This window comes from Notolabrus celidotus, chromosome 9 (genome assembly GCF_009762535.1).
Source record: "Notolabrus celidotus isolate fNotCel1 chromosome 9, fNotCel1.pri, whole genome shotgun sequence".
NCBI classification, from domain to species: domain Eukaryota; kingdom Metazoa; phylum Chordata; class Actinopteri; order Labriformes; family Labridae; genus Notolabrus; species Notolabrus celidotus.
The window spans coordinates 4686870-4711827 of NC_048280.1; the positions used below are offsets into that span (position 1 = coordinate 4686870).

The window sequence follows — 24958 nt, forward strand, 5'->3', positions numbered from 1 at the left end:
ATTTTGGACTTCAGTGTTTGATTTTTATTCCAAAGCATTCAACAAGAAATGGCTGCCCGACCCTCTGGTGGCCATTCTGGGAGCTACTAGTGACACCACTCTGAACTCTGGCAGTGACAAGTGGGCTGTATATCTTGGTACTACTCTGGCTAAAAAACTTATTTTAAGATTGTGGAAGTCCGATGCTGTTCCTTCATTCGAGATGTGGCTGAGGGAGCTGGGCAAGACCCTGCATATGGAAAAGCTTAGATTCAAGAATGCAGGAAGGATGAGAGTATTTGATAGGGCATGGGGACCAGTGCTGAGACACTTGAGGGGTCTGGGGGAGAATGTGGGTGGGATGAGAGAGTAGGAATAACCTTGTGGCACTGATGGCTATGTGTTATACCTGTATTGATCTGTCATTTAATGACTTGAATTTTGTTTCTATTTGTTCTTGCCCCCTAACGTGAGTATCGATTTTACAATTTTTTTTATTTTTATTTTTTCTCTTTTTCTCCTGCCCATCACTTTGTACAAAATCCGCTAAATAATATTCATCACTATTTACTATTACTGTATGTTCTTTGAGGTCGCTGTTGTGTTGTTATAAGAAAATGGAAGAATACGATTGCTTCTATTTGTCACCTATGAACTGCATACAATGATAATGCGCAATAAAAAAAAGTAAAAAAAAAAAAAAGAGTGAAATATTGAGTATTTGAACACTTGGTATAACCCTGATACCGATATCTGATCCACTACATGAATTATTTTAAAGAGAGAAAATGATTTGGCAAAAATCAAAGACTAAAATGTGACTGAAACCAACATTTTTGTCTAAAGACTAAGACTAAATCTAAAATAGCCGCCAAAATTAACACTAGAGCCCATGCAAGTGTTGTTAAAATGACCTCAGCAAAAGTTATATTGCCTATACAGTTATATGCTGATGTTTTGGCATCCCATGAAAAAAACATTTTTTGAATTTTGTTTAATTGTGTTTATTTACACAGAAAAAATCGATTAAAATCGTGAATCGGATTTTAAGCTGAAAAAAATCGAGATTTAACTTTTTGGCTATATCGCCCAGCCCTACTCTGAATATAAGACAAGTCCACTTAAGGGAAAAAACCCTTATTGCTTAAATTATGAGCGATATGTTTATTTATATTTGGTATTTTTTCAGCCGGACACTTTAGACGATGATACCTCTAAATGCCGGACAACTGCACATCTGGTCAGTCGTCACCATGTGTTTGAAACGCTTTCATAGCTGAAATCAAAATGATGAACCATGAGATTGTAACGACTGTGAGGTCTAATTCATGTCACTGTGGTGGTCGCCTCTAGGTGGGGTTGGATTGGAGACGTACTATTTGTACTATAATGTATTTGCCTGTTTTTTGAGCCGACACTTTGAATATCTCGCTGTTTTTTAAAGCTCTGGGGAAAAAAAAATCCAACCATGTATTTCAGTCATATGAAGAGTGGAAATGTGGAAAGCTGAATGCCAAATTGAGGGGAGGACTAACAACACGGTCCACTTTGCATTCTCATGAATTCTTTCATTCCACAGAAAATACAGAGAACATTATAAAGTCCAGGCCTTCAAGACAAACTTTGATTTCAAGAAACTAGCAGAATATAGAGCAGCCACCATTAACATTAAGCACACCCTTTGAATACACACTGCGGTTTCTTGTCCTACCTTCTTCTTCTTCTTCTTCCTCTTCTTCTCCTTGGCGGCCTGGGCGGCTTTGTGTTCGTACACGAGGGCGGTGAGGTTAGCCACGTACTCGTCTGTCTGCTGCAGCAAGTAAGCCAGACGCTTGTCTTTCTTTTGGTCGATAAGTTTTCGGTAGCCTTCCTCGTCTTCTGCCTGCGTTGGTGACGGGGACAGGAGGTTAATGAGGAAAGAGGAGCAGGTGGTGTCGTGAGTGCATTAACTGCAAAAATGTTATCTAGAGTTTTCTCCAGCAGTCTTTCAAAGCTTGCTAGTCTGCAGACTTGAAAGTGCTGTGTTTGTGCAAATGCATTCTTTATAAGCTGGACTAAATATTAGGCAGACACCTTTCTGCATTTAACACTGTTACAAAGTCTAAACCCTTGCACACTTGTACAGATGGAATCAAAGATTGTGTGACTTTGGCATGCACGTTTTATTGCTGAACACTGCCGACTTTTTGTCTGTTGTCTCTCGTTTTTGCATGAAGCGTTTCGCGTCCGTCTTTGCCAGGGCTCCCTTGCAAAGAGATTTTGTCCCTTAATGATCATGTTCCTTATCAAACAGATTAAATAGAGTTAATAAATAGAAAGCACCTTTCAAACTGTGATTCTGAGCTTTTTAGAAAAAGACTCAGAAGAGCTGTACGTGATAAATCTCTGAAAAGGTATACAGGACATTTGACAGACATTACCCTGCGATGCCCTGTACACCCCCTCTAAAATCACTCCAGTCATCCTTGTGATGGCTGATGACAGGTGCCCTCTTTTTTTCCTGCCTCTATGTTGCTTTTCCACTAAAATGCATGCTCTACCTGGGCGCTATCCTTTGCTTACACCAAAAAACTACAGGTCAAGCAAAAACAACTGCCTGCTGTGTGGAAAAACATTTTTTGACAAGGTGAATGAACCAAAATCCCTGAACACCCACTACAGTCTGTCCTCTGTTCACACATATTAAATTGTTTTATTCAAAGTTTACTTGGAGGATGATTCTAAATATGCTCTCTAGAAACACCTTATTTGATGGTGTTTTCATTGAAAACAAAGTATAAGAGGAGCTTTACATCAGTCAGTTCCCCCCCCCCCCCCTCTGCAGCGAGAGAAAAGAAGTATTTAGGTGCAAACAGGACATTGTTTAACTTCAAAGGCAGTAAGCTTTAGAAAGAGAAACATAACAAAACAGTATGAGGAATAAAAAGCTGTAAAATGCATACTGTATTCTGCTGTTTGTCTGTTTCATCTGACTCGACGTGACTTGGCACTAAGTCTCTGTCTTCCCGGGTCATTGTGTTTTTTCATACTGTGTATTCTTTTTTAATAACCTGTTGCAATCGTATCTGTGCAATAACCTACCTCACTATCTATTCATCACATAGAAGTGTACATAGTGTGTAGGGCTGTCAACGAATATTCTAAATTCGAATATATATTTGAATATTTAAAAAAAAACGGAGATTCGATTGTGAAAATTAATATTCGACTGTGGAAAAAAAACACATCAGCGGCTGCTTTGCGAGTGGGCGCACTGCATGACGGGTCAGGGACAGGTCACAGGAGTCACACATGCACAGCGTGAAGCAGACGGCAGAGAGAAATCCTTCCGTCCCCGGATCCTCAGTGCGCTCTGAACGCGTCTCTCCTCCGTTTGGAACATAGTGAATAAAAAGAGATCGGGCCTCTTCACATGTGGACTGGCCTCTTCACATGTGGACTGTCTTGTGTTTTTGGCAAATAACCTGTCAGGCCTAAGACCCTACATTGACAGTGGACTAAAAGAGCCTGACAATCAGTGACACTGGGATAAAATGCAGCTTTTCCTCTCTTTATTTTATACAAGCGCCAAGAATGTAAGTGGACTACTTTTTCATTTTTTTAACTTTAACTTCAGTTAATGTTAATATTTGCTTCAATCACTGAATGAAGCCTGCCTATATTAGGGACAAGAGTCGGGACCTTTAATTGCTCGCACAAGTCTTGTTCAGCACTCACTCAGCGCATTACACACAGAGAGGGGAGGGGGGCGAGCGAGCGAGAGGTCTACAGTCTTAAAAGTGTTACGGTACAGACCATTAGGTCATTTACTTGTTTTGTAATGTGTAGGTATGTTTTAGCCATGTTAAAACTGAAATCTCCTTGTATTAGTTTGTCCACCTGTTATTGACATAATGTGCAAATGTAGATATTCGAATGGTTCCAACCTATGGGTTTTTTTTAGAGCGAATATTCAAATGTCATTTTGGAGCAATTTTGACAGCCCTAATAGTGTGTATATATCTGTAATATTTTCCATATTTTATTTTATTCTATTCTATTTCTCTTTATCCTTACTATTATTATTGTTATTATATTTTTTTTACAATTGTTGTATTCCCCTGTCCTGTGTTGTAAACTGCTGTAACAAAATAATTTCCCCCAATGTGAGATCAATAAAGTATATCTAATCTAATCTAACCTGACTCCTGTTACTACACTACCAGTCAAAAGTATGGAAACACCTTCTCATTCAAGGGTTTGTATTTATTTTAATTATTGTAAACACTGTAGATTAATCCTGAAGACATCAAAACTATGAAAGAACATATATGGAATTATTTATTTTTTTAAAAAGTGTGAAACAAACCAGAATATGCTTTATATTTTAGATTCTGTAAAGTAGCCCCCTTTTTCCTTCATAACAGCTTTGCACACTCTTGGTATTCTCTCAGTCTGCTTCATGAAGTGGTCTCCTGGAATGGTTTCTAATTAACATGAGCCTTGTCAAGAGTTCATTTGTAGAATGACTTGCCTTCTTAATGTGTTTGAGACCATCAGTTGTGTTGTTCAGAGGTAGGGTTAGGACACAATGGATAGACCTATTTGACTACTGTTGTAATCCAGATTATGGCAAAACCAGATTATTTCATAGTTTTGATGTCTTCAGTATTAAACTACAATGTTGGAAATACTTAAAATAAATAAAAACCATTGAATGAGAAGGTGTGTCCAAACTTTTGACTGGTAGTGTATGCCTGAATATGGTCGGTTAAGCTGGAAACAAAACACTGGATATGATCTACAGCTGCAGCTCCTTCTAAACACACAGCCTTAATAAACCAGAAGTTCAAACTGGTTTCTTGGGACAAGGATAAAAATCTCAGGTGTGATATAAAATTTGTATGTTTGATTCTCAGGTCCTCACCATCAGCCTCCTCATCCTCTCCTTCTCGATCCTCTCGGTCTCCTTCTTCTGCTCTCGCTCGGTGTTGGTGTGCCAGTTGGCGATAGCTCTGGTGAGTTTCTGGATTTTGCCCGACACTGAGCGGTGGTACTCTTTGAAGTCTTTAGCATGCTGAAGGATGCTGTTGAGATATTCCTGAAAAACAAGTCATGAAACTAGTTGAGGTATTTATTATTTAGACAGCAAGGCAAACAAGTAAGAATCATGAAGTGTTGTGTTGTCAGACTCCACTTTAAAATGATTCATTGAGCAGAGAGAGCGTTTGATGCCGACGCTTTGCAGCCTTCACTTTCTGACGCTGCTACATTCTGCTTTGACGGTGGACGCCCGCTGTCAGGAAGAAGACGACTGATGTCCGTTTTTATGTTTTCACTGTCACTTCAGCTTAACTTTGTGAGCTGGATTGGGAGGAAATAGCAGCTCAACGTAATAGTGATTGGCACTTCTGCTTTGTATCATAACAGAATCAGTTTTCAGGTCATTCAAGGCAAATTGAAGCAACAGCTGGAGTTTCACCTGTTGGAAAGCTGCTGTAGAGGTAAAGAGACTGAACATAAAGTGTGGACAATTCCCCGGGGGTTTGGAGGGGAAGCTTATGCAGCTTCACTATGGTCCCCTTTAATGGCTGATTTATACTAGGGGTGAGCCCGACTAAGGATTTGCTTGGTCGAATCTGATCCATCAGATTTTGCCCATAGTCGACGAACAGTGGAATGTTTGTTGTTTTTCCTTATTGACCCAAAGTCTGCATGATGGTGACCTCATGACAATATTACACATAACCCTTTACAATTAAGAGACTCATAGCTTAGACCAGGCATGTCCAAAGTACGGCCCGGGGGCCAATTGTGGCCCGAGGTCCATTTATTTATGGCCCCAAGCTTCCATCTTAAATTGTGTTATTTATAGCAAAGAAATGAATCACCTTCTGAATCATCCGTACATTTGCAGTTTCTTTCAAGCGCACACACAAAACTAAAGTCAATCCAGAAACGTCTTAAAAAGTTTCATACGGACTACTTGTATGCAGCCAAAACACTGGGCATTCTGCAAGACGGCAATAAAGAAGAAACACAAACACTCTTAAAGTTGACAGGTTTTCAAATGAATGTTTTCATCATGATGTGAAAATGTTCTTGATGAACATTAAAAGTTCAGAAGACACAAAAGAGGACACAATTATGAAATTGTGCAGAAAAGGCAAAATTTGTTGCATAAAAATTGTTCAGAACTCAGGAAAATAATTATTTTATACTTAAAATGTTGTTTGCTGGTCAGACAAGTCTTAAAATCAACATGAAAAAGACGTGTGATGAAATCCAGATTGTGATCCTGCCATAGGAAAATAATGAAACAATATTTTTCCCACATTGCCCGACCCGAATGAAAAACATTTTCCTCCAGAAGAAGATAACGTTTGCTCATGTTTACATGGCTTGTGGAGAACTGAGGACTTCCTAGTTACTGTTTTTTTTTTTTTTTAAAGTTATATTTTTTTGGCTTTTTTGCCTTTATTGGATAGGACAGCTGAAGATTGATAGGAAATGTGGGGAGTAGAGAGCGGGGGAAGACATGCAGGAAATGGTCAACCGGCCGGGAATCGAACCAGCGACCCCTGCGACGAGGACTGTAGCCTCTGTATGTGGGGTGCTTAGACCGCTAGGCCACCAGCACTCCCCCTAGTTACTGTTTTATTGAGTATTTTTTTTAAATGATTTTTATTAAATAGAAATTTCATATATAACTTTTACGATTCCTAAGTCACAGTATAGGAGCCACTGGCCCTGAGGTATTCTTACAACATCATATGTGGCCCTCTTTGAAAAAAGTTTGGACACCCCTGGCTTAGACAGTCAGATATATGTGCCGTTAATAAAGAGTAATGTTTCCTCCCTCGCACCCCTTCTGGCATGTCTTGAGGACATCAAAGCCTGGATGGCTTTAAACTTTTTAAATTTCAATGAAAAGAAAACAGAAGTGATGGTGTTTGGTCCCAGTGGCCCATGTGAACCTCCTGTTGACTTGGGCCCTTTGGCAGATTATTTGAGGCCAACAGTCTCAAACTTGGGTTTTAAGATGGACAGTGATTTTAAATTGGATCGTCAAATTAGCTCTGTAGTGAAGTCCAGCTTTTTTCAGTTTAGGCAGCTGGCAAAGGTGAAGCCTTTTCTTGCACAGCAGCACTTTGAGACAGTAATCCACGCTTTTATTACTTCCCGGCTGGATTACTGTAACGCACTTTATATTGGAGTTAGTCAGTCCTCCCTCGCACGTCTCCAGTTGGTGCAAAATGCAGCCGCCCGCCTCTTAACTGGAGTACGTAAGAGGGAGCACATTACTCCGATCCTGGCCTCCCTCCACTGGCTCCCTGTGAACTTCAGAGTCCATTTTAAGATTCTGTTATTTGTATTTAAATCTTTAAATGGTCTGGCCCCGCCTTACCTCTCTGAGCTCCTTCACCCCTACGCTCCTGCTCGGTGCCTCAGGTCAGCTGATCTGCTGCTCCTGGAGGTACCGAGGGCAAAACGGAAGCTGAGAGGGGATAGAGCTTTTTCTGTTGCTGCTCCAAAATGATGGAATGAGCTTCCCCTCCACATTAGACAAGCCTCCTCACTGTCCATTTTTAAAACTCATCTTAAAACCCATTTTTATTCCTTGGCTTTCAACCCAGCATGAGACTCTGCTCCTGTTTTAGTGTTTTATGGCTTGTTTTTATTTATTGTTTTATTGTTTTTATTGTTTTATTATCCTGTGTTTTAATTGTTTTTATGCCTGCGTTGTTTGTCTATTTATGTACAGCACTTTGTTCCGGCTGTGGTCGTTTTAAAGTGCTTTACAAATAAAGTTGAGTTGAGTTGAGTTGAGTTGAGTAAAGTAAAAGGGACAACAGAATATTATAAGCATAAAACTTAGATTTTTTAAATCTATATTGCAAAAACAACGAGGTGATGAAGGAGAGAAAACTCAAATAAGGCCACCATCCGTTAAACGTGGAACAACGCGCCGTTATAGAATAAGGAATCAGGAGATATTTAAACAGTGTTCACACAGCGGAGAGCAGCACTGCAGAGGGTAGTTTGTCCAACTTAAGCCTAAACATTTGTATAATGTTCAAAATCAAACCTGAACCAGCTAAAGGGTTTTTAAATCTCTTAACAGAACCTTTTAAAACAGTCTTTCATCGCGTCTTTGTCCGCTTGAGTCTTTTCAAATTGTACGTGAGGAAAACCATCGTGTGTACGGGCAGAAGTGCGCTCCTTGCTTTGTTGACTGTAAATCCTGTCTTTGAGAATATCCTCTCTGATGGTGTGGAGGTGGATGGGATGCTGTGGATTGTTTTTGAGGCTTCAGACAGCTTTGGGTATCCCTCCTGGTTCTTTTGGCCCCGTACAGTTTTTGTGTGGTCCGGTAATCCTTGATCTCACAGCCCTCTTCATGAAGCTGCTCCTCATCTTCATCACTAGTTTTTAGGATCAACTGAAGTTTTATTTCCTGACATTTTGAGCTGCCATGAACGTAGAAAGATTTAAAGGCCAGCTGAGGTACGTCTGCTCCACAGGTCCCCACTAAATGGGAGAGTCCACCTTTAATTACCAGGGGAGATTTAATTACCACTTTAAGGAGATTTAACACTTCAAGAGCTGTTCTCAGAATTACATTAAATAAGTCTATATTTATATCAAAATAGGTTAAATGAGACACTATTTTTACGTGAAACAGGAAAATAGTGTAAAATTAGACATTGGGCACCCCCATGGTTTGAATGGAATGATCCACGTTTCATATGCAAATATTCAACTATGAGATTGGCAGTCCACTAAGACTCGTTAGAACGAATCGTCCAATATTCGACTATTTGGGGTCACCCCTAATTTATACTTCTGTGTCGAATCGACGGCATAGTCTACGCCGGGAGTCCGCGTAGCTCCTGTACCGACGCAAAGGCCTACGCATGTAGCTGACGTGCACCTCCTCCAAAATTGAGCTACCTGTAGAATCCACGCGGATTACAAGCGCCGTGATTTATCTGCTGGGCAACGTTGAATTTCCCACATTTACAGCCCTTCCGGCCACACATCAGCCGTGCATTCCATCTCCTCCTCTCTATTCTTCATGTAATCATGTCTGTATGATAAACAGCAACATGTATCAGCTGTAGATTACCATAACACGCTCTGAATCTCTGTGGAAAAGTAAACAGAGATCTTTGCAACACTGCGCCTAAATGCTAGTGTGATTTCCACACTCGTCTTATCAACCATTTCTGGTCCTGCTAGATTCTCTGTTAGTTTGTGCACAGGAAGCTAAGCGTGTTAGGTCAGGGTTGGAACTGATAAATGTTGAGCAGCAGTTCATCATACTGCAATTATTGTGAAGGATAAAGGGGGGGACGTCAGAGGAGATGGAATGTTTGGCCAGGGAACAAGGATTCCAGAAAAAAGAGATGGTGACATAAGTTATAGACCAGTGGTAGACTTCATGGTTCTTAGTCCATTTCAGTCCACACAAACCCCTTCTATGTTTCACCTGATGCTTCTGTCTGCGCTTCTTCTCCTGCTCCAGCTTCTGCTGCTTCTCCAGCTTCTCGGTCATGCGTGCCTCCCTCAGCGTCTGCCGCTTGCTGCGTCTGTACGCCTTTGAGTTGAGCGCCGTCTCCAGGGTCGTGTCTCTCCTCATGCACGCCACCACATCCTGTCTCAGCTAAAGACACAGAAGGTTTCACATTAGGTCTCATTTCCAGGTATTGAGATACTGTAGAGGCTGTAAGTGCAAGTCAGTGTCAAGGTTTCCTTTATTGCCACTACTGCAGTATGTACAGAACATGCAGAGGATTGAAGTTCTGTTACTCTCAGACTCTTAGTGCAACAATAAACATTAAATATGAAGTTTTGTAGAAATAAAATAAGATTGAACACTAATCTGTAAATTTGCCACATGCAGAACTATTAATAATAAATTAAGCTCTAGCTTATGAGGCATATTTTCTTTTTTTAACATCTTAAAACTTCCTTCCTACAACTTGTGATTTCTTTTCCTTCAAATGATGGCAGTGTGTGTTTGCTGGTGAGCTTCAGAAGAAGACAGAACACATATTGAGAAGCTGCCAAGACAAAAATCCCAAATTGAAATTTCTAAAATGTTGTATCCTGATGAATGAATGAATGAATTAATGATGACCCTGTTTTGCAGTCATATGGAAATGACACAGAAGCGTACCTGCCGCTGGAAGTTGAGCAGACGCAGTGCCTTGAGCTCCACTGTGGCTTTAGTCCTCAGGTCAGGAGGCAGAGATCCCGGCAAACTCTCCAGTTCCTGGATTCTATGTGCAATCCGAGCCTGAAGTCTAGAAAGAGTTATGAAGATGGCAGGTCAGACATCTACACTTGTGAGACCATGTAATACATTCAGCCCTGGAACATGAGCGTCTCTTTTAGGGCCACACGAGTGAGTTCCATTTTCTGGTTCTGACCTCTGAAAGGTCATTATTGAATTGGGACTGAAACCGTCTTTCCAATATTTACACTATACTAAGGGAGATACTACTGGAATTCATGTCACACAAAAAGTTTGTGAGGATTCTTTAAGATATTGATCAACTGAACCTTCTGTCACCTTCACAACTTTCACAACAACAACAAAGTTTCAGTTTGAGAAAGACTCAAAGACTTCAAAAGTGTTTCAAGAGCTGATCATCAGAGGCAGTTAATCCATACAGAGAATCCTATACAGTCCAGGCTTTGTAGTATTCTCCAGCAGCTTGCTAACCCGAGAGAACTCTGCATTAAGCTCTGTCTCATTGTTTTGTTTATCCAGCTGTCAGGGGCCTGTAGACGGTGATTACTAAAAGATTGCATAGTAGTTTCAGCAAGAGTACAGTATTTACACATGTCTTTATTGGACTGAGGGGGTGAAAAGAGGTAAACTCTCTCTGGTCTGAGCGTCTCTGAACCAAAGCAAGTTGTGGGGGTGATCTGAGAGCCTCTGGAGCAGACCATCAAAACAAGAGCCTTGAAGTTTTATGCAGAAAAAGAACAAGCCAGAGGGCTGGAGCAGGATCAGGGCCAGTGGGACCTCATCATATCCCCATCAGCTGTCTCTGTTTTCACAAAATGAAAGAACCTGTAGGCTCAGACAATAACAGAAGGTGATTGTGTATTCACAGCACTTTTACTAGGACCACTTGGCACCAAAACAAAATGCTCTTCACATAATTAAACCTGTTTTTTGGTTTAAGTCCCATCAATCTGATTGGCTGGCCCTTGTGTAGGTTCATTAATCACACTCCTTCATCTATAGAGATAATGAAGACACAATATTACACTTCGTAACGAGAGCCTAGGGACGAAAAACAACAACTACCACCTCATCTCTTAGGTTTTATCCATCAGTTCTTCCAACAAAACTATGATAAAAATAACTGTATGATGAAAATATCCTACAGACTGAATTATCTGAAACAAGACACAATAAAGACTCAACAGAAGAAATCTACCAGCCTGCGGGAAGAACAGATGATGCGGTCTCAATTTTGATCCTAACTTAAATCATTTAATCTTGGGATGTAACGATACACTCAACTCAAGATAGATATAACACAAGGCTTTTATTTTGAAAGGATGCAAAGTGTGCTTCTTCAAGCTCTAGAGTCAGAGCGACAGAACAACCTACAATTGATTCCACCATATCCCTGTCCGCTCTGTCTCAGATCTGTCACAGCACCAGATCCGAGAGGTTTCTATTATAGTCAATGTGTTAACTTCCACTGGATCCACTCCATTGAGTTTCGGCTGAGCCCTCTGGATCAGATACGCAAGAGTTCAATTTTTGCTGGATGCCGGAGCACGATGCATCAATCTCAACAGAGCAGATGGAGAGGGACAGGAAGTCAGGCACCAAAACAAAATGAAAACATCTGGTTCATTTTCAGAATAAAACACTCTGTGTTCTCACCAGATCGTATTTCACTTAACTACAACAACAAACCGTCATTATGAGCAGAGCCAGGCCTGGAGTCAACAGGTCAGAGGTTTTCAGAGGACCACATGACTCCAGCTGTCTGGCAGTCCTGCTCAGCTGATCAGAGACAATTGATGTTTAAGCATCGTTTATATGTGGGAAACTCTAGCTGCCACCTTTATTCAGCTAAAGTCCAGAGACTAGAAACACAGTGACACTAAACGGAGTAATTGAAAGGCAGATGGCTCCCTCTGCTTTGGAACAAACGGACATTTCAATCCTCCCTTTTGTGGACTGATGTTCAACGGTCTTGAGAGGCACTGAGAAGCCATTATATTTTCACATTTTCAAACACTGATTGAGTTAATAAGTAGAGCTTATGTATGTCTGTTGTATTTGCAGAACCTAGATGGTGCTATTATCATAATTTGAGATAAAAACCTTACTTTTTTGTTCACTAATGAACCCTGAAAAGCTCACAAGCTTTCATTTAAAGCTGGGGTTGGTAATCAGATTTAGATACACTTTTTGTCATACTGGTTAAAATGATCTTTATGTCCTGATGGCAATCAATACATGATGTGTTCCTAAAAAAAGAGCAAAGAAAAGCTGCTATCTACAGCCGGAGTAAACCTGGGAAAACACTAACCAATCACTGTTTTTTGGGACCCAAAATTTTAAACCATTCAAATCCCGTCCTGCCATTCTGCCCGCCTCCTGCGCGTACATTTCCCCGGCGTGCACTTCTCCTTGTCTCCTGCCTCTGCTTCCCCTGACTCTATTTACTGCCCCTCTCACTCCACCTCGGGCCTGTCCCCTCTGACCCGATGAGGTGCTTTGCTCAGGACTGCAGTCCGGATCAGAGTCTAAAAAGCTCTCACCACGGGGCTCTGACAAGCAGAAGAATGAATGACATTTACTAAGTCCTACAGAAATGTAGATGTACTGTAGCGTTCGTCCGGACGCTGTAGTGATGACGAGCCGATTCGTGAACACGTTGAGTTTTAATAACCGGTCACTGTCGGCCGTGATCACGACAACCAACAAAGCAACAATCAAAGTTTGAATGAATGAAGAACTTCTCCTCTTGTCTCTCCTCTCTCCAGCTCACACACTCTACACCTCTCCTGATGCCTTCACTGACTGTCAACACTGTAGGAATTAAGAACATCTACACTGAACACGTTTAACAAACAGTAGAGCTGTTACAGTATTATATATGTGTTATAACTTTTCTCCTGATATCGTGTCACCAGTACAACTGGATAATGCTTGAATGACAGTTGTGAGTACTAACAGCAGCCATGTTTGTTTGTGTTTTTAACTTTCACTATGAGAATGTTTTGGTGAGGACCGGTTTTGAATCAGTCACCATCATATGGTCGCAAGTCAGCGGCGCTCGTGCATGTGAGGGAGGAGGGGAGGGGTTAGACGGAGTCATGAGGAAATGCTACATTCAAATTCATGCTAGTTTTCCGAGACTGCCAACCCCAGCTTTAAAGCTACAAACTGTGTATTACAGGTTAAAGGGAGTACAATATGCTTCTAATATAGACATCATTTAATCATTAAAGGGTTTAAAAAGTGTATTGACATTAAATACCTGTACTCCCTCTCTTGCAGGATGCCGACAGGGTCCAAGCCCTGAGGCTTCTGGATTGGCGTGATGCGGTTCTGCTTCTGCTGCATCTGGAGCATGGGGGACACCTGCTGCCCAGGAGGCTGAGGGGTCACCGAGCTGCCGGGCATGGGTCCAGCTGGCACAGCGGAGGCCTGAGGGGGAACGGGGGACGGGCGTCCGCTGGGGACCGGGGTGAGGTGCTTCTGAATGTTGGCTTGATTTTCAGCACCCTGACCTGGAGACCAAAGACTCGTCTGTTAAGCAGTTCAGACTTCTGAGTCATCATTTGTTGTCATTACTAAAACACCTTCATTCATTTATTTATGTCGTTTTGTTTTATAAAATGTCAATCTGTCTCCAACTTTATAAAAGTGTTTCATCCTTTGTTAATTTGCATTGTAGTCTTCTCAGGTAAATGAAAAGCTTCCGTACTTTTCTCTTCTTCACCGTCATAAACCTGCACCTGTGGATAAAATGACTGGACTATGCACTGCGATGTGTTCTTGTGTGTGTGTTGAACAGTGTGGTAACTCGTTGAAAGCTACAGACAACTGGGATATAAATTAATACATTCTTTAGAGGAGGATGAAATCTTAAAATGCATCGTTCCACAAGGGACCCATGGTGAAAGATGTAAAGTCAATGAAAACAAAAGTCTGAAAACCAAAGAATACACTTCATGCCCCTTATAAAAGCGTAATATGGAAATGACTGTGAATAACAAACAACTTGAGACTTTGGAGGATAAGAATCCTCATCCTTCAGGGATCTCTTTCACAACATCACTGATTAAACATTACATTTTGCCCGTGTTTCCATAAAATTACAGGGTGTTTGTTGTTATTTTGTCTCCCAGTTAGGATGTTTATCTTCATCCACCGTGTCTGGCTTCTCACTTCTTCCCTTCCTTTGAGAGGAGATGATTGTTTTTCTCTGTGGGAAGCAGTCCAGATGACCAGCAACATATGCAAATTGTGTCTTTACAGCAGAAATAATATGGGGCTTCTTCAAAGCCTGCGCTGTTACACCATATTTGATCTGAACGTCTGATTGCAGCATTTTTCTACAGGGTCTGAAGCAGTTTCAGGAAACTCACTTTGGTCTGCGTTCAAAGGGAATCTGATGTAAGACTGCACATCAAACAGCTGGGTGTGTCCCGGTGAGTGTTCAGACTGAAAAGGTGTATTGTAACTTACAACTAATGAAGTCCACTGTGGCCTCAGTCCATACACACAGAGTTAAAGGTGCAGTCTGAAGGATTTGGCGGCATCTATAGGCGAATTTTTAGATTGCAACCAACTGATAACTGTTCCCATCACTTTCTACAGTCATGGCCAAAAGTTGAATGACACAACTATTAATTTTCACAAAGTCTGCTGTTTCAGTTTGTATAATGGCAATTTGCATATACTCCAGAATGTTATGAGGAGTGATCAGCTCAACTGCAATTAATTGCAAAGTCCCTCTTTGCCTTGAAAATGAACTTTATCACCAAAAACACATTTCCACTGCATTTCAGCCCTGCCACAAAAGGACCAGCTAACATAATTTCCAGCAAGCGCCAGGACCGTCTCCTGAAGAGCTTGCTCAGGAATGGCAGCAAGCAGGTGTGAGTGCATCTGCACGCACAGTGAGGCGAAGACTTTTGGAGGAAGGCCTGGTGTCAAGGAGGGCAGCAGAGAAGCCACTTTTCTCCAGTAAAAACATCAGGGACAGACTGATATTCTGCAGAAGGTACAGGGACTGGACTGCTGAGGACTGGGGTAAAGTCATTTTCTCTGATGAATCCCCTTTCCGATTGTTTGGGGCATCTGGAGGAAGGCTTGTTCGGAGAAGACGAGGTGAGCGCTACCATCAGTCCTGTCTCTTGCCAACAGTGAAGCATCCTGAGACCATTCATGTGTGGGGTTGCTTTTCGGTCAAGGGAGTGGGCTCTCTCACAATCTTGCCTAAAAACACAGCCATGAATAAAGAATGGTACCAGAACGTCCTCCCAGAGCAACTTCTCCCAACCATCCAAGGGCAGTTTGGTGATGAAGAATGCCTTTTCCAGCATGATGGAGCACCTTGCCATAAAGCAAAAGTCATAACAAAATGGCTCGGGGAACAAAACATTAAGATTTTGGGCCCTTGGCCAGGAAACTCCCCAGATCTTAATCCCATTGAGAACTTGTGGTCAATCCTCAAGAGGCGGGTGGACAATCAAAAACCGAGAAATTCTGACTCCAAGCATTGATTATGCAAGAATGGACTGCCATCAGTCAGGATTTGGTCCAGAAGTTGATTGACAGCATGCCAGGGAGAATTGCAGAGGTCTTGAAAAAGAAGGGTCAACACTGCAAATATTGACTTATTGCATGAATTCTGTGTAATTCTCAATAAAAGCTTTTGATACTTATGAAATGCTTCTAATTGTATTTCATTATACCATAGAAACATCTGACAAAAACACCTAAAAACCCTGAAGCAGCAGACTTTGTGAAAATGTTATATTTGTGTCATTCTCAAAACTTTTGGCCATGACTGTACTAGCAAGCAGGAGGAACAGTCTGGTGTCCATTGAGCAGCAGTAGAGGGTTTTGATTATCAGATATGTTTGTATAAGAGGAAACCCCTGCAGATTATTTGGTGTCAAATATTGTGAACAAGGAGAAGTGAAGGAATCCTAACCCTCCAAAAAAACATCAGCTCACAAAGCCTCCTGCCCTCCTGTGTTTTCTGATGACTGACAGAGAGACGATCAGTTTAGCAGGAAACAGCTCTCTTTTAGTTTGATTGATCTTTCTTGATAGACTTCTGCTTTAACTCACTTTTTGGAACAACCTCAGAGTTATTACTTTTTCATTTGATTAAATTGTATTTGTTTTTATACTCTTTGTATTCTGAAATCTGTTTGTTTTCTATGTGTTTTGTTTTTTTAAGGTATAAACCTGTGTTTTTAACTGTGTTATATTAATAAAGCTGTCAATATTATATAGTGTTTCACTGTTCTTTGCATCTGAATCTTATTACAATCATTGTTTAAACAATATTGTTTGATCTTATTTATTTATTGTATTTATCTCATCTTTTTAACAGTAGCTGATTTTTTATTTTGCTTTCTACTCTTACTTAATTTATTAATTTATTTTTATATTTATTTTATTTATAAGTTTTTTATTTATGATTGTTTTTATTTCTTTTTCTATTCTATTTTTATTTTAAAAAAATTCTAGCATTTCCAATGTTTTCTTTCTCTCTGTTATTTTGTGAAGCGCTTTGGTCTGCATGCTTGAACTGTATGAATGAAAGGTGCAATATAACATTATCATAACATGCAAAAACAAAGAATAACACCTTACTAAGTAATGTAGTATTCTTTTACTTCTTGTCATTAGGATGTTCCTTAAATATATTATAGTAAGTAATGATGTGAACTAATAGAGATCAAATATATTGTGTATAAATGTTTACTATATCAACATATTTTCATGTGATTTTACACATTTTTTAACATGTGTATCCACTCTTCAGATGAAAACCTCCTCCTCCCACCCTGTAGGACCAAGCACTGAACCTGGGGCGACAGAGCACACTCCACTGTTGACCTCTGGAACTCTCCCTAAACTCACCTCTTCAGAACTGCTTTTCTCTTAATGTGTGTTATTTGTAAAGTGTCTCTTAGTGTTATGAAAAGTGCTCCATAAATAAAATGTATTATTATTATTACATTTATGGAAATTGTATCCAAATTCTGCCAGCTGTTTCTGATATCTTGCAAACTGAATCAATTAGCACAGGGTGTACTTACCATCAGACCAGGGCTTGGGTCCCGTGCTTTGATTGTGGCCTTGCATGACTGGGGTAGGACAGGGACTTGCCTGTGGACCACCCAAGGGTGCCATTGGCATACCTTTAAGCACAGTAACAAATTATGTTTAATAATTAATTTGCTACATTTAGAAAATGCAATGCAGAATTGAATGACAAAGAGGATCAAGACTTTGATGTAATTTCATTTTTCTCTTTGTTTGTTCTTTGACGTTTTTTTGCAAATAGTTAAAAAAAAGTGAGTGAAAAAACTGCCTCATTTAAATGATTTTAACATCGTTTTATTGTATTTATAACTGTGGGCAAAACCTATTTTTAAGAATTTATGTTCGCCCCTTTTCAACTCTCCTAAATGCCCAAATAAAATATTACAACATTACAAGTTATACGAAAAAGATTAGAGAGCAATCTGTGGGCGGGATCAATTTTGGTTTGCATGCAATAACCAAGCGGCAAACTCCGGTCTCAAACGATGAAGCCAATGCGGAAGTGCTATAAACTGCAATACATCGAAAGTCCGCTTGAGGCTGGCTCCACATTGATATGAATGGGAAAAAGACGATCTTTGCAGTATTAATAAACATGTTTACAGCCTGGTTCAAAAAACGGCTTGGCCCTACAACGCTAATCTCTCTATCGGCACACACTGTACGGGGGGTGAATTTTTTTGTAACGTGACGGTTCAGAAGATATTAAGATTACGAGTTTTGCCCAAATAAGGACATGACTGACGTGACTCCCGGTCGGGAACGCACATCCATTGGCTAAGAGGCTCACACTACGTCACACTCTGCCTAGTTGAGTTCCGCATTACCAATATGGCTGCTGCCGTCGATTTGCTTCAAAACAGCTCTCAGGAACAGATGGGTGACGTCACGGATACTACGTCCATATTTTATACAGTCTATGGCAATAACCAAGGGAGAGGTTCCGGTGTCTGGTGGTGAGGCTTTCAGCAGTGTGACTGCCCCCTGGTGGCTGGCTGCAGTATAGGTCAAAAAATCCGTCTCCCCCATTCATTTGAATGGGGGAGCAGTCAAACTTTAAAAAATAAATCCACGTCGTATGAATGTTTCTCACATCCGTATGCTGTGGTGATATGTAGTTAGTATCTGAGTGTTTTGTGTTCAAGGCCTCTTTTTCCTGAAAAGTTTCTTTTTCGTTAGTTATTAGAGTTTAAAAAACGGGGTTTTACTTCCTGTTTCCTTTGATTCACAGCCGCCGTGGAGTGAAACTTCAAAGGACACACAGCATCTTGTGACGCTAAGCTGTAGGGTTACAGTGGCTTCACAGGCTCTGGCTGCACAATGGCGGCGCCCAGGAGAGGGATTTTTTGCCATGCAACGGGAAGAGGCGGAGCAACGCTGTCCATTTTTATTTACAGTCTATGGCAATAACCAGTTACACACATTATTTGCAATGTGAAAAAGTTATATCACACTTGTAAGACTACAAAGATGACACATTTTATATAATATTAACAGTTGGCCAAATTTGAAGGATGATGTTGATGATTTCTAAATATTATCTGATTCCTTGCCGATGTTTAACCACCACAAAATGTTTTTAAACCTGGAAATAATTTACATTCATGATTTAATGACACAGTCTTTTTAATGTGAGCTGACACACTGTCCACTCCAGGCTATACCAACTGCCAGGAGATGTTAGCTTCGTGGTGACTCTCAGGTCAAAATCTTGGCAGCGCTGCGAGATGAAGCATCTGTGCTACAGGTGGCCTGGCTCACACGTCATGAGAGACACGGAGCTCATATTAAAGTGTCAGGAGGGATCAGATCTGGTTTACTGGGGCACAAAACTCACACTAAAGTACTAAACCATAATCTGGTTTATCTTTACTCTGAGTTCAAACAACCTTTCAGTGTTTCAGGACATCATGTTCTCTAGATTCAATCAATGACAACAAAGTAATCAGTTAACGTCAGTGTGCAGCTGCAGCTTCTTACCATGAGGCCTGTTGTAAGGACTGACACTGGGTGCCTGTTGCTGCTGCTGTTGCTGCTGCTGCTGCTGCTGCTGTTGTTGTTGTTGTTGTTGTTGCTGTTGATGTTGTTGCTGCTGCTGCTGCTGCATTGTGGGTAGACTCCTCTTACCCTGAACAGCCAGTTGGAGGTTTTCCGGCAGAGGTTGGCCGCGCCCCAGTATTTTGTATGCCAGGATCTGAGCTCTAAGCTGCTGAAGCTGGACCGGACTGAAAGCAGAAGGTCCTCGTCCCTGCTGGCTCATGTTGGGCATGGCTCCCTGTGGATCCATTGGCATCATGGGGCCTGACTGGGAGGGAGGTATGTGGGGCGGAGTGGGTCCCCCACCTCCACCTCCTCCTGACATGGGACTAGACGCATGCTCATGGACACTCATCGGGGATGGGTGGGGGGACAGGTATCCTGAAACCGACAGAGAAGAGTTTCATTGTTACACACCAAAATTGTATGTTATGTTCTGGAGGCAGTTTCTTAATCTGGACACAGAGCTTAAAATTAAAGGGTTTCAATGAGATCTCATGGGTTGGAAGGTTAGTGCTAGACGCAAGAGGTAAATACATGTTCCAACACAAACTGGTGCATCTGTTCAGCTTTTCTCAAATCTTTGCTTTTCTTCCTTCATTTCCTTCAGTTCTTCTCTCTAAAATATCAAATAAAACTGTCTGAGGAGAAACTATTATTAGTAGGGATGTCCCGATCCCAATCTCAACTATCGGCACGGAGCCGATCTGGACGTTTTTTAATTGACTGTTGATCGGCATTTGAGCCGATCCTCTCATCCAATCATGTACGCCTGCTGTCACCGAACACAATTTGCAGCTCAAGACTAACCAGGAATTTTTTAATCTTGCTGTCACTCCCAATATTTACATTCTCTGTCTCACAGCCGGATGCTGCCGTTGTGAATCAGGCACTGTCTGGTGAGAGATGCGTTCAGGGCAGCCTCAGATTAAGAGTGCTGTAATGAAGCACACCAGTCTGGTAGGTCTCATACAGCAGAGCTTGTAGAACAGATTATGAGCTTTACAACAATGCTAGCTGGATTAAGTTAAATGGAATAAACATGAGACATATTTTAGTTATTTTTTAAATTACTTATTTTTGTTTAAGGAAAAAAAAAACTGTGTGCAGCTCAACTCTCTTATCTCTTCAGCAACTATTATCTAGGCAAACACAAGTATTGGATCGGGACTCAGTATCTTCAAATATTCAATAATTAAACATGGGATCGGGATCCCATTTCATTTCCTGCACACGTGTGCTAACAAGGAGCTTAGGAGGGAGGCATGCTAGTTGTAGGCTGTCTTAATAAACGCAAAGGTCGGTTTTACTCCCCACGTCTGCAGATTTGAAGATCTAGTGGATGATTTTTATTTATCATGGAAAAGTGCTAGTGCTAGTTAGCATAGCCACATAGCTACATGTAGTAGCTGTAGCTGTAGCTGTAGCTGTAGCTGTAGCTGTAGCTGTAGCTGTAGCTGTAGCTGTGTACCAAGACACACGTCGACATACTAACAAATAAAACAAGAAGAAACTCCGAATCTGTGACCAATCCTTCATAAAGGTCATGCTGCCTTTCTGGCAGAGGTCGGTTTTACTCCCCACGTCTGCAGATTTGAAGATCTAGTGGATGATTTTTACTTATCATGGATAAGTGCTAGCGCTAGTTAGCATAGCCACATAGCTACATGTTTGTAGCTGTGTACCAAGACACACGTCGACATACTGATAAATAAAACAACAAGAAACACTAAATCCGTGACCAATGGTTCATAAGGTCCTGCTGCAGGCGCCTCTCCGTCAGGATCAGATTCTGGATCAGATTCAGAGGGTTGAAGTAACGCGGGTCTGTGAGCAGCCGTGTATATTCAGCCAACATGTAAACATTAGATCAACGTGCCGGAGAGCCGAGGCCACATCCACTTCCTGAGGGGGCGTGGTCAGAGAGAAAACAGACCGTTCTGAAGATGGCTGAAGAAGAGGGCTTTTCAAGCATGCCAAAATCTGATTTCAAAGTGTTTTTTTGAGCATAAACTTTAAAGACATGTTTTGGGGACCTCTTAGACCAATATATATTGATGAAAAAAGTGTGATATGTCACCTTTAAGGGGACTAAAGCCAAGACACCCTGGAAGCTTCTGCCTTTAAGTATTGATCAGGTTTGCATGCGTTATTTACTTATTATATTAGTTTGACCATTTAGTGAGGTAAGTGAAAAGGTACCTTGACTGTGCTGGTCCATTGGACTCTGAGGAGGCCCCATACCACTATGCAGAGATCTCATCCCCACATTTTTCATATGACCGAAATGCATCGCATCTGCCATGGTCTTATCATTCATCCCCTCCATGGGCTAAAGGAAAGCAAAAACAGAGATTAATCATAAACACTTCATCTTCTCCTGTAGCTCTTTTGTTGTTTGACTCCTCTGAAATCAACACCTATGAAACTGTTATTGAAAAGACAGTTTAAAAAGAGAAATGTTGGCCCTTGTGGAGCAGAACGACATCTCTTATTGTTTTTGTAAGACTGACTCAAATAAATGGAGGGAACACTCGGAGTCAGGATGAATATAAAATGTGTTAATTTGAGGTTCTTGATGTCAAGCTACTTGCTTTCAAATCTTCATGAACAAACTTCAATATCTGAATATTTCTGTGCAGGAACTTCTTGTTATCTAAAAACAAAATTGCACAATACGTCTGCAGTGAGCCAACACAAGTTGACATATTGGTCAGGCAGATTTTATTAGTCATGCTCTTGTCACAAGTTTTAAATGAAAATAATCAGCGATAACTAACTCTGCTGTTGTCACCAGAGTTTCTAAATAACTGACTCAACACTGCCCTTGTGCAGATTTGACATCAAAGTATGTTTTTGTAAAACTTCGCCGGCTGTACCTTGTGCAGAGGATACATTGCGTCCTGAGAGTATTCACTTTGCCCCTGGCTCTGCATGCCGTGGGGCGCGTTGGGTGTTCCAGGTCCAGGGCTGGGTCCCATCATACTGTGAACAGAGCCTGGTGAGGGGTCCGGTCCAGGGCTGGGGCCTAAGATGGGCCCCGGGGACAGACCTGCCCCCGGAGAAGGGCCAGGATGAGACATACCACCTGAAGAATCTGAAGGGGTGGACATCTACTGGACTGCTGGAGGGACTCCAGACAGCTTCAGGAGAGAAGAGACAAACAGAGTGAAATTGAGTCAGAGAGAAAACAGACTGTTCTGAGGAGGGCTGAAGAAGAGGGTTTTTCAGGCAGACCAAAATCTGATTTCAAAGTGTTTTTTTGAGCATAAACTTTAAAGACATGTTTTGGGGACCTCTTAGACCAATATATATTGATGAAAAAAGCGTGATATGTCACCTTTAACTCACGAAACAGACATGTGGGTTAGGGGTGTAATGATTCATCTACTACATCGATGTATCGATTTATATTCCTATGCTTGATCTGTGCTCGGCAAGTTGGCCTTCTTGATGACATATATTGATCTAACATCGTTTTAAAAGGTAATAAATCGATTGTATCGATACTAGGAAATAACGCATTGGATTTAAGCACTTCAGACTTTATATGGATGTGTTTTTTTTCCACTTTTAATGATAAAGACGGTAAACATTACTCATTTCAGGCTGCCTGTCTGTGACGTCATCACCACGCGCCGCAGACAACAACACATAGCGTGGCAGACGGCAGAGGAGAAGCAGGCGAGCCAGAAATGATTAAGTCACCATTGCAGTCCAGTGTGTGGAAACACTGGCTTTTGCAAAGACGGAGATGTTCTAAATAAGTCGCTCGCTGTTTGTAGGATATGTAAAGGTCATGTAAGGTTACCACGGCATCAACACAAATCTATCCAACCACCTACTAAGGCGCCATGGGATTTCACACAATGCTGACCGTCCAGGTGCCTCTTGCAGCGTTTCCCCCTGCAGCAGCAGCAGCGCAAGCTAACATCAGCTCTGCAGAAGCCTCAGGCCTCGCCAGCATGTTTAGTCAGAGACGAGGACAAAACTCGGCAGGACTGTCCAATCTAGGTCTGTCCAGTATCAAGGGATTTATTTCACAGTCACACTGGCTGAATTTTTGGCTAAAAAGTTACTGAATTGATTTCAAGTCACTGAATCGTTTCGGATCGTATCGTTCTAAATGAACCAATATCGTCCTTTAATCGTATCCGCAACCACGAATCATGATATGAATCGAATCGTAGTTAAAAAGAATCGTTAAACCCCTTATATATAACAATTGTATCACTTTACTTTTTACTTTTATATAGATTGCAATGTTGTTTTATTAACCGACAAAGAGTCAAAAAATGATATTAAATAAAGAAATAATAATAAACTGTACAAACAAAAAGGAAGATAAACATAAGAAAACAAGGTAAATAAACAAAGAGTGTAAATAAGCAGAGAGAACAAAAAGAGAGCATTCCTATTCCTCTTGTTGATGTTTGGAGGTCAACATGTATAATATTTCATGTCACAATATTACTTTTCATAATCATATATGACCGTTCATTAAAATTAGAGGTCAGATTAATTGCACAGATGCTTTCACTTATTCAATCAAACATTTGTTATTGTTGTTGGTGTGCATTTGTCTCTATTTTAATTTTGTTCATTTTTTTTTGCCTTTCCATTATTCAATTTCTGCTTCTTTCTTGTGTTTCAATCGCTGTAAAGCACTTTGAATTGCTTCTGATTTGTGTGAAAGATGTTATATAAATAAAGATTGATTGATTGATTTATACTATACCTCCAAAATCTGAGGTTGAGTCTTTGTTATTAGTGTGTTACAATAGTTAAACAAAGGTTTGGGTTTGGTGACCATATGCAGATAATTTGCTGGTCCCATTTGTTTAAGCTGCACATTAAAAACACTTTTAATTTGACTTTACAGCTTCACAGAATGATGTTTAGTTTAGTTTAGTTTAGTTTATTGTTCATCATGTCGTGCATCATAAAGGTGCCCAGACCATATGGGCTTACAAGACACTATAAAAACCAAACTAAATAGGAGCAACAACATAAGAAGAAAAAGAAAAAAGAAGAGCGGTTACAATACTGCACATGTCCAACAATGACCTAAAGTAATTCAAAAGCACAGTGGTACACTTCAGATATTTGACAGTGACAACAACTAAATCAGACATAGGCTGTTTCCGAAATCGCCTACTATACTAGCAGTACGTACTGATATGTCCAAAATTCAGTATGTAGTAAGTAGTATGTGAACAAGAGCAAAATCTGCAGTATGCCAAAACTCCCCGGATGTCTACTGATTCGGGAAAATATCTCAGTGTGCATCGGACCAGTCTGCCTCGCGTACTGTTTCCCATAATGCACAGCGCTCGTTCTGCTTTTTCTTTTTCCTCATTTTTTGACGGGAGGAAATCCGTTTTTGGGTGCTGTGAACGTTATCAAATTACATATAAACCACTTCCTAACTTTTTAAATCATAAATGGATGCTAAATAAGCATTTTATTTATCGGCTTCGCCGTTGTTTACTTCCGCTTTCCGAAACCGGAAATCCAGCGAAGTCTGGCTCAGCATGCTGCATGACAGATCGGACAGAACAGTCATACTACAGACTAAATTCAAACGCAGTATGTAGTAGGCAATACCTACTGCCTACTACA

The 24958-nt window shown here is 40.9% G+C and overlaps 1 protein-coding gene across 3 annotated transcripts in view; it reads right to left on the minus strand.

The window, feature by feature from the left end:
* smarca2 (SWI/SNF related, matrix associated, actin dependent regulator of chromatin, subfamily a, member 2) overlaps positions 1 to 24958 on the minus strand; it is a 188152-nt gene that overhangs the window by 67360 nt on the left and 95834 nt on the right. For all 3 annotated transcript variants that reach the window (XM_034692458.1, XM_034692461.1, XM_034692460.1), the window contains 9 exons: positions 22216 to 22479; positions 21539 to 21668; positions 19280 to 19717; positions 17293 to 17394; positions 13485 to 13737; positions 10142 to 10268; positions 9452 to 9625; positions 4886 to 5059; positions 1691 to 1861 (listed from right to left, as the gene is read on the minus strand). In XM_034692458.1, the coding sequence (XP_034548349.1) occupies positions 1691 to 1861; positions 4886 to 5059; positions 9452 to 9625; positions 10142 to 10268; positions 13485 to 13737; positions 17293 to 17394; positions 19280 to 19717; positions 21539 to 21668; positions 22216 to 22449 (1803 nt within the window). In that variant the 5' untranslated portion in view covers positions 22450 to 22479. The remainder of the gene's footprint in view (positions 1 to 1690; positions 1862 to 4885; positions 5060 to 9451; positions 9626 to 10141; positions 10269 to 13484; positions 13738 to 17292; positions 17395 to 19279; positions 19718 to 21538; positions 21669 to 22215; positions 22480 to 24958) is intronic.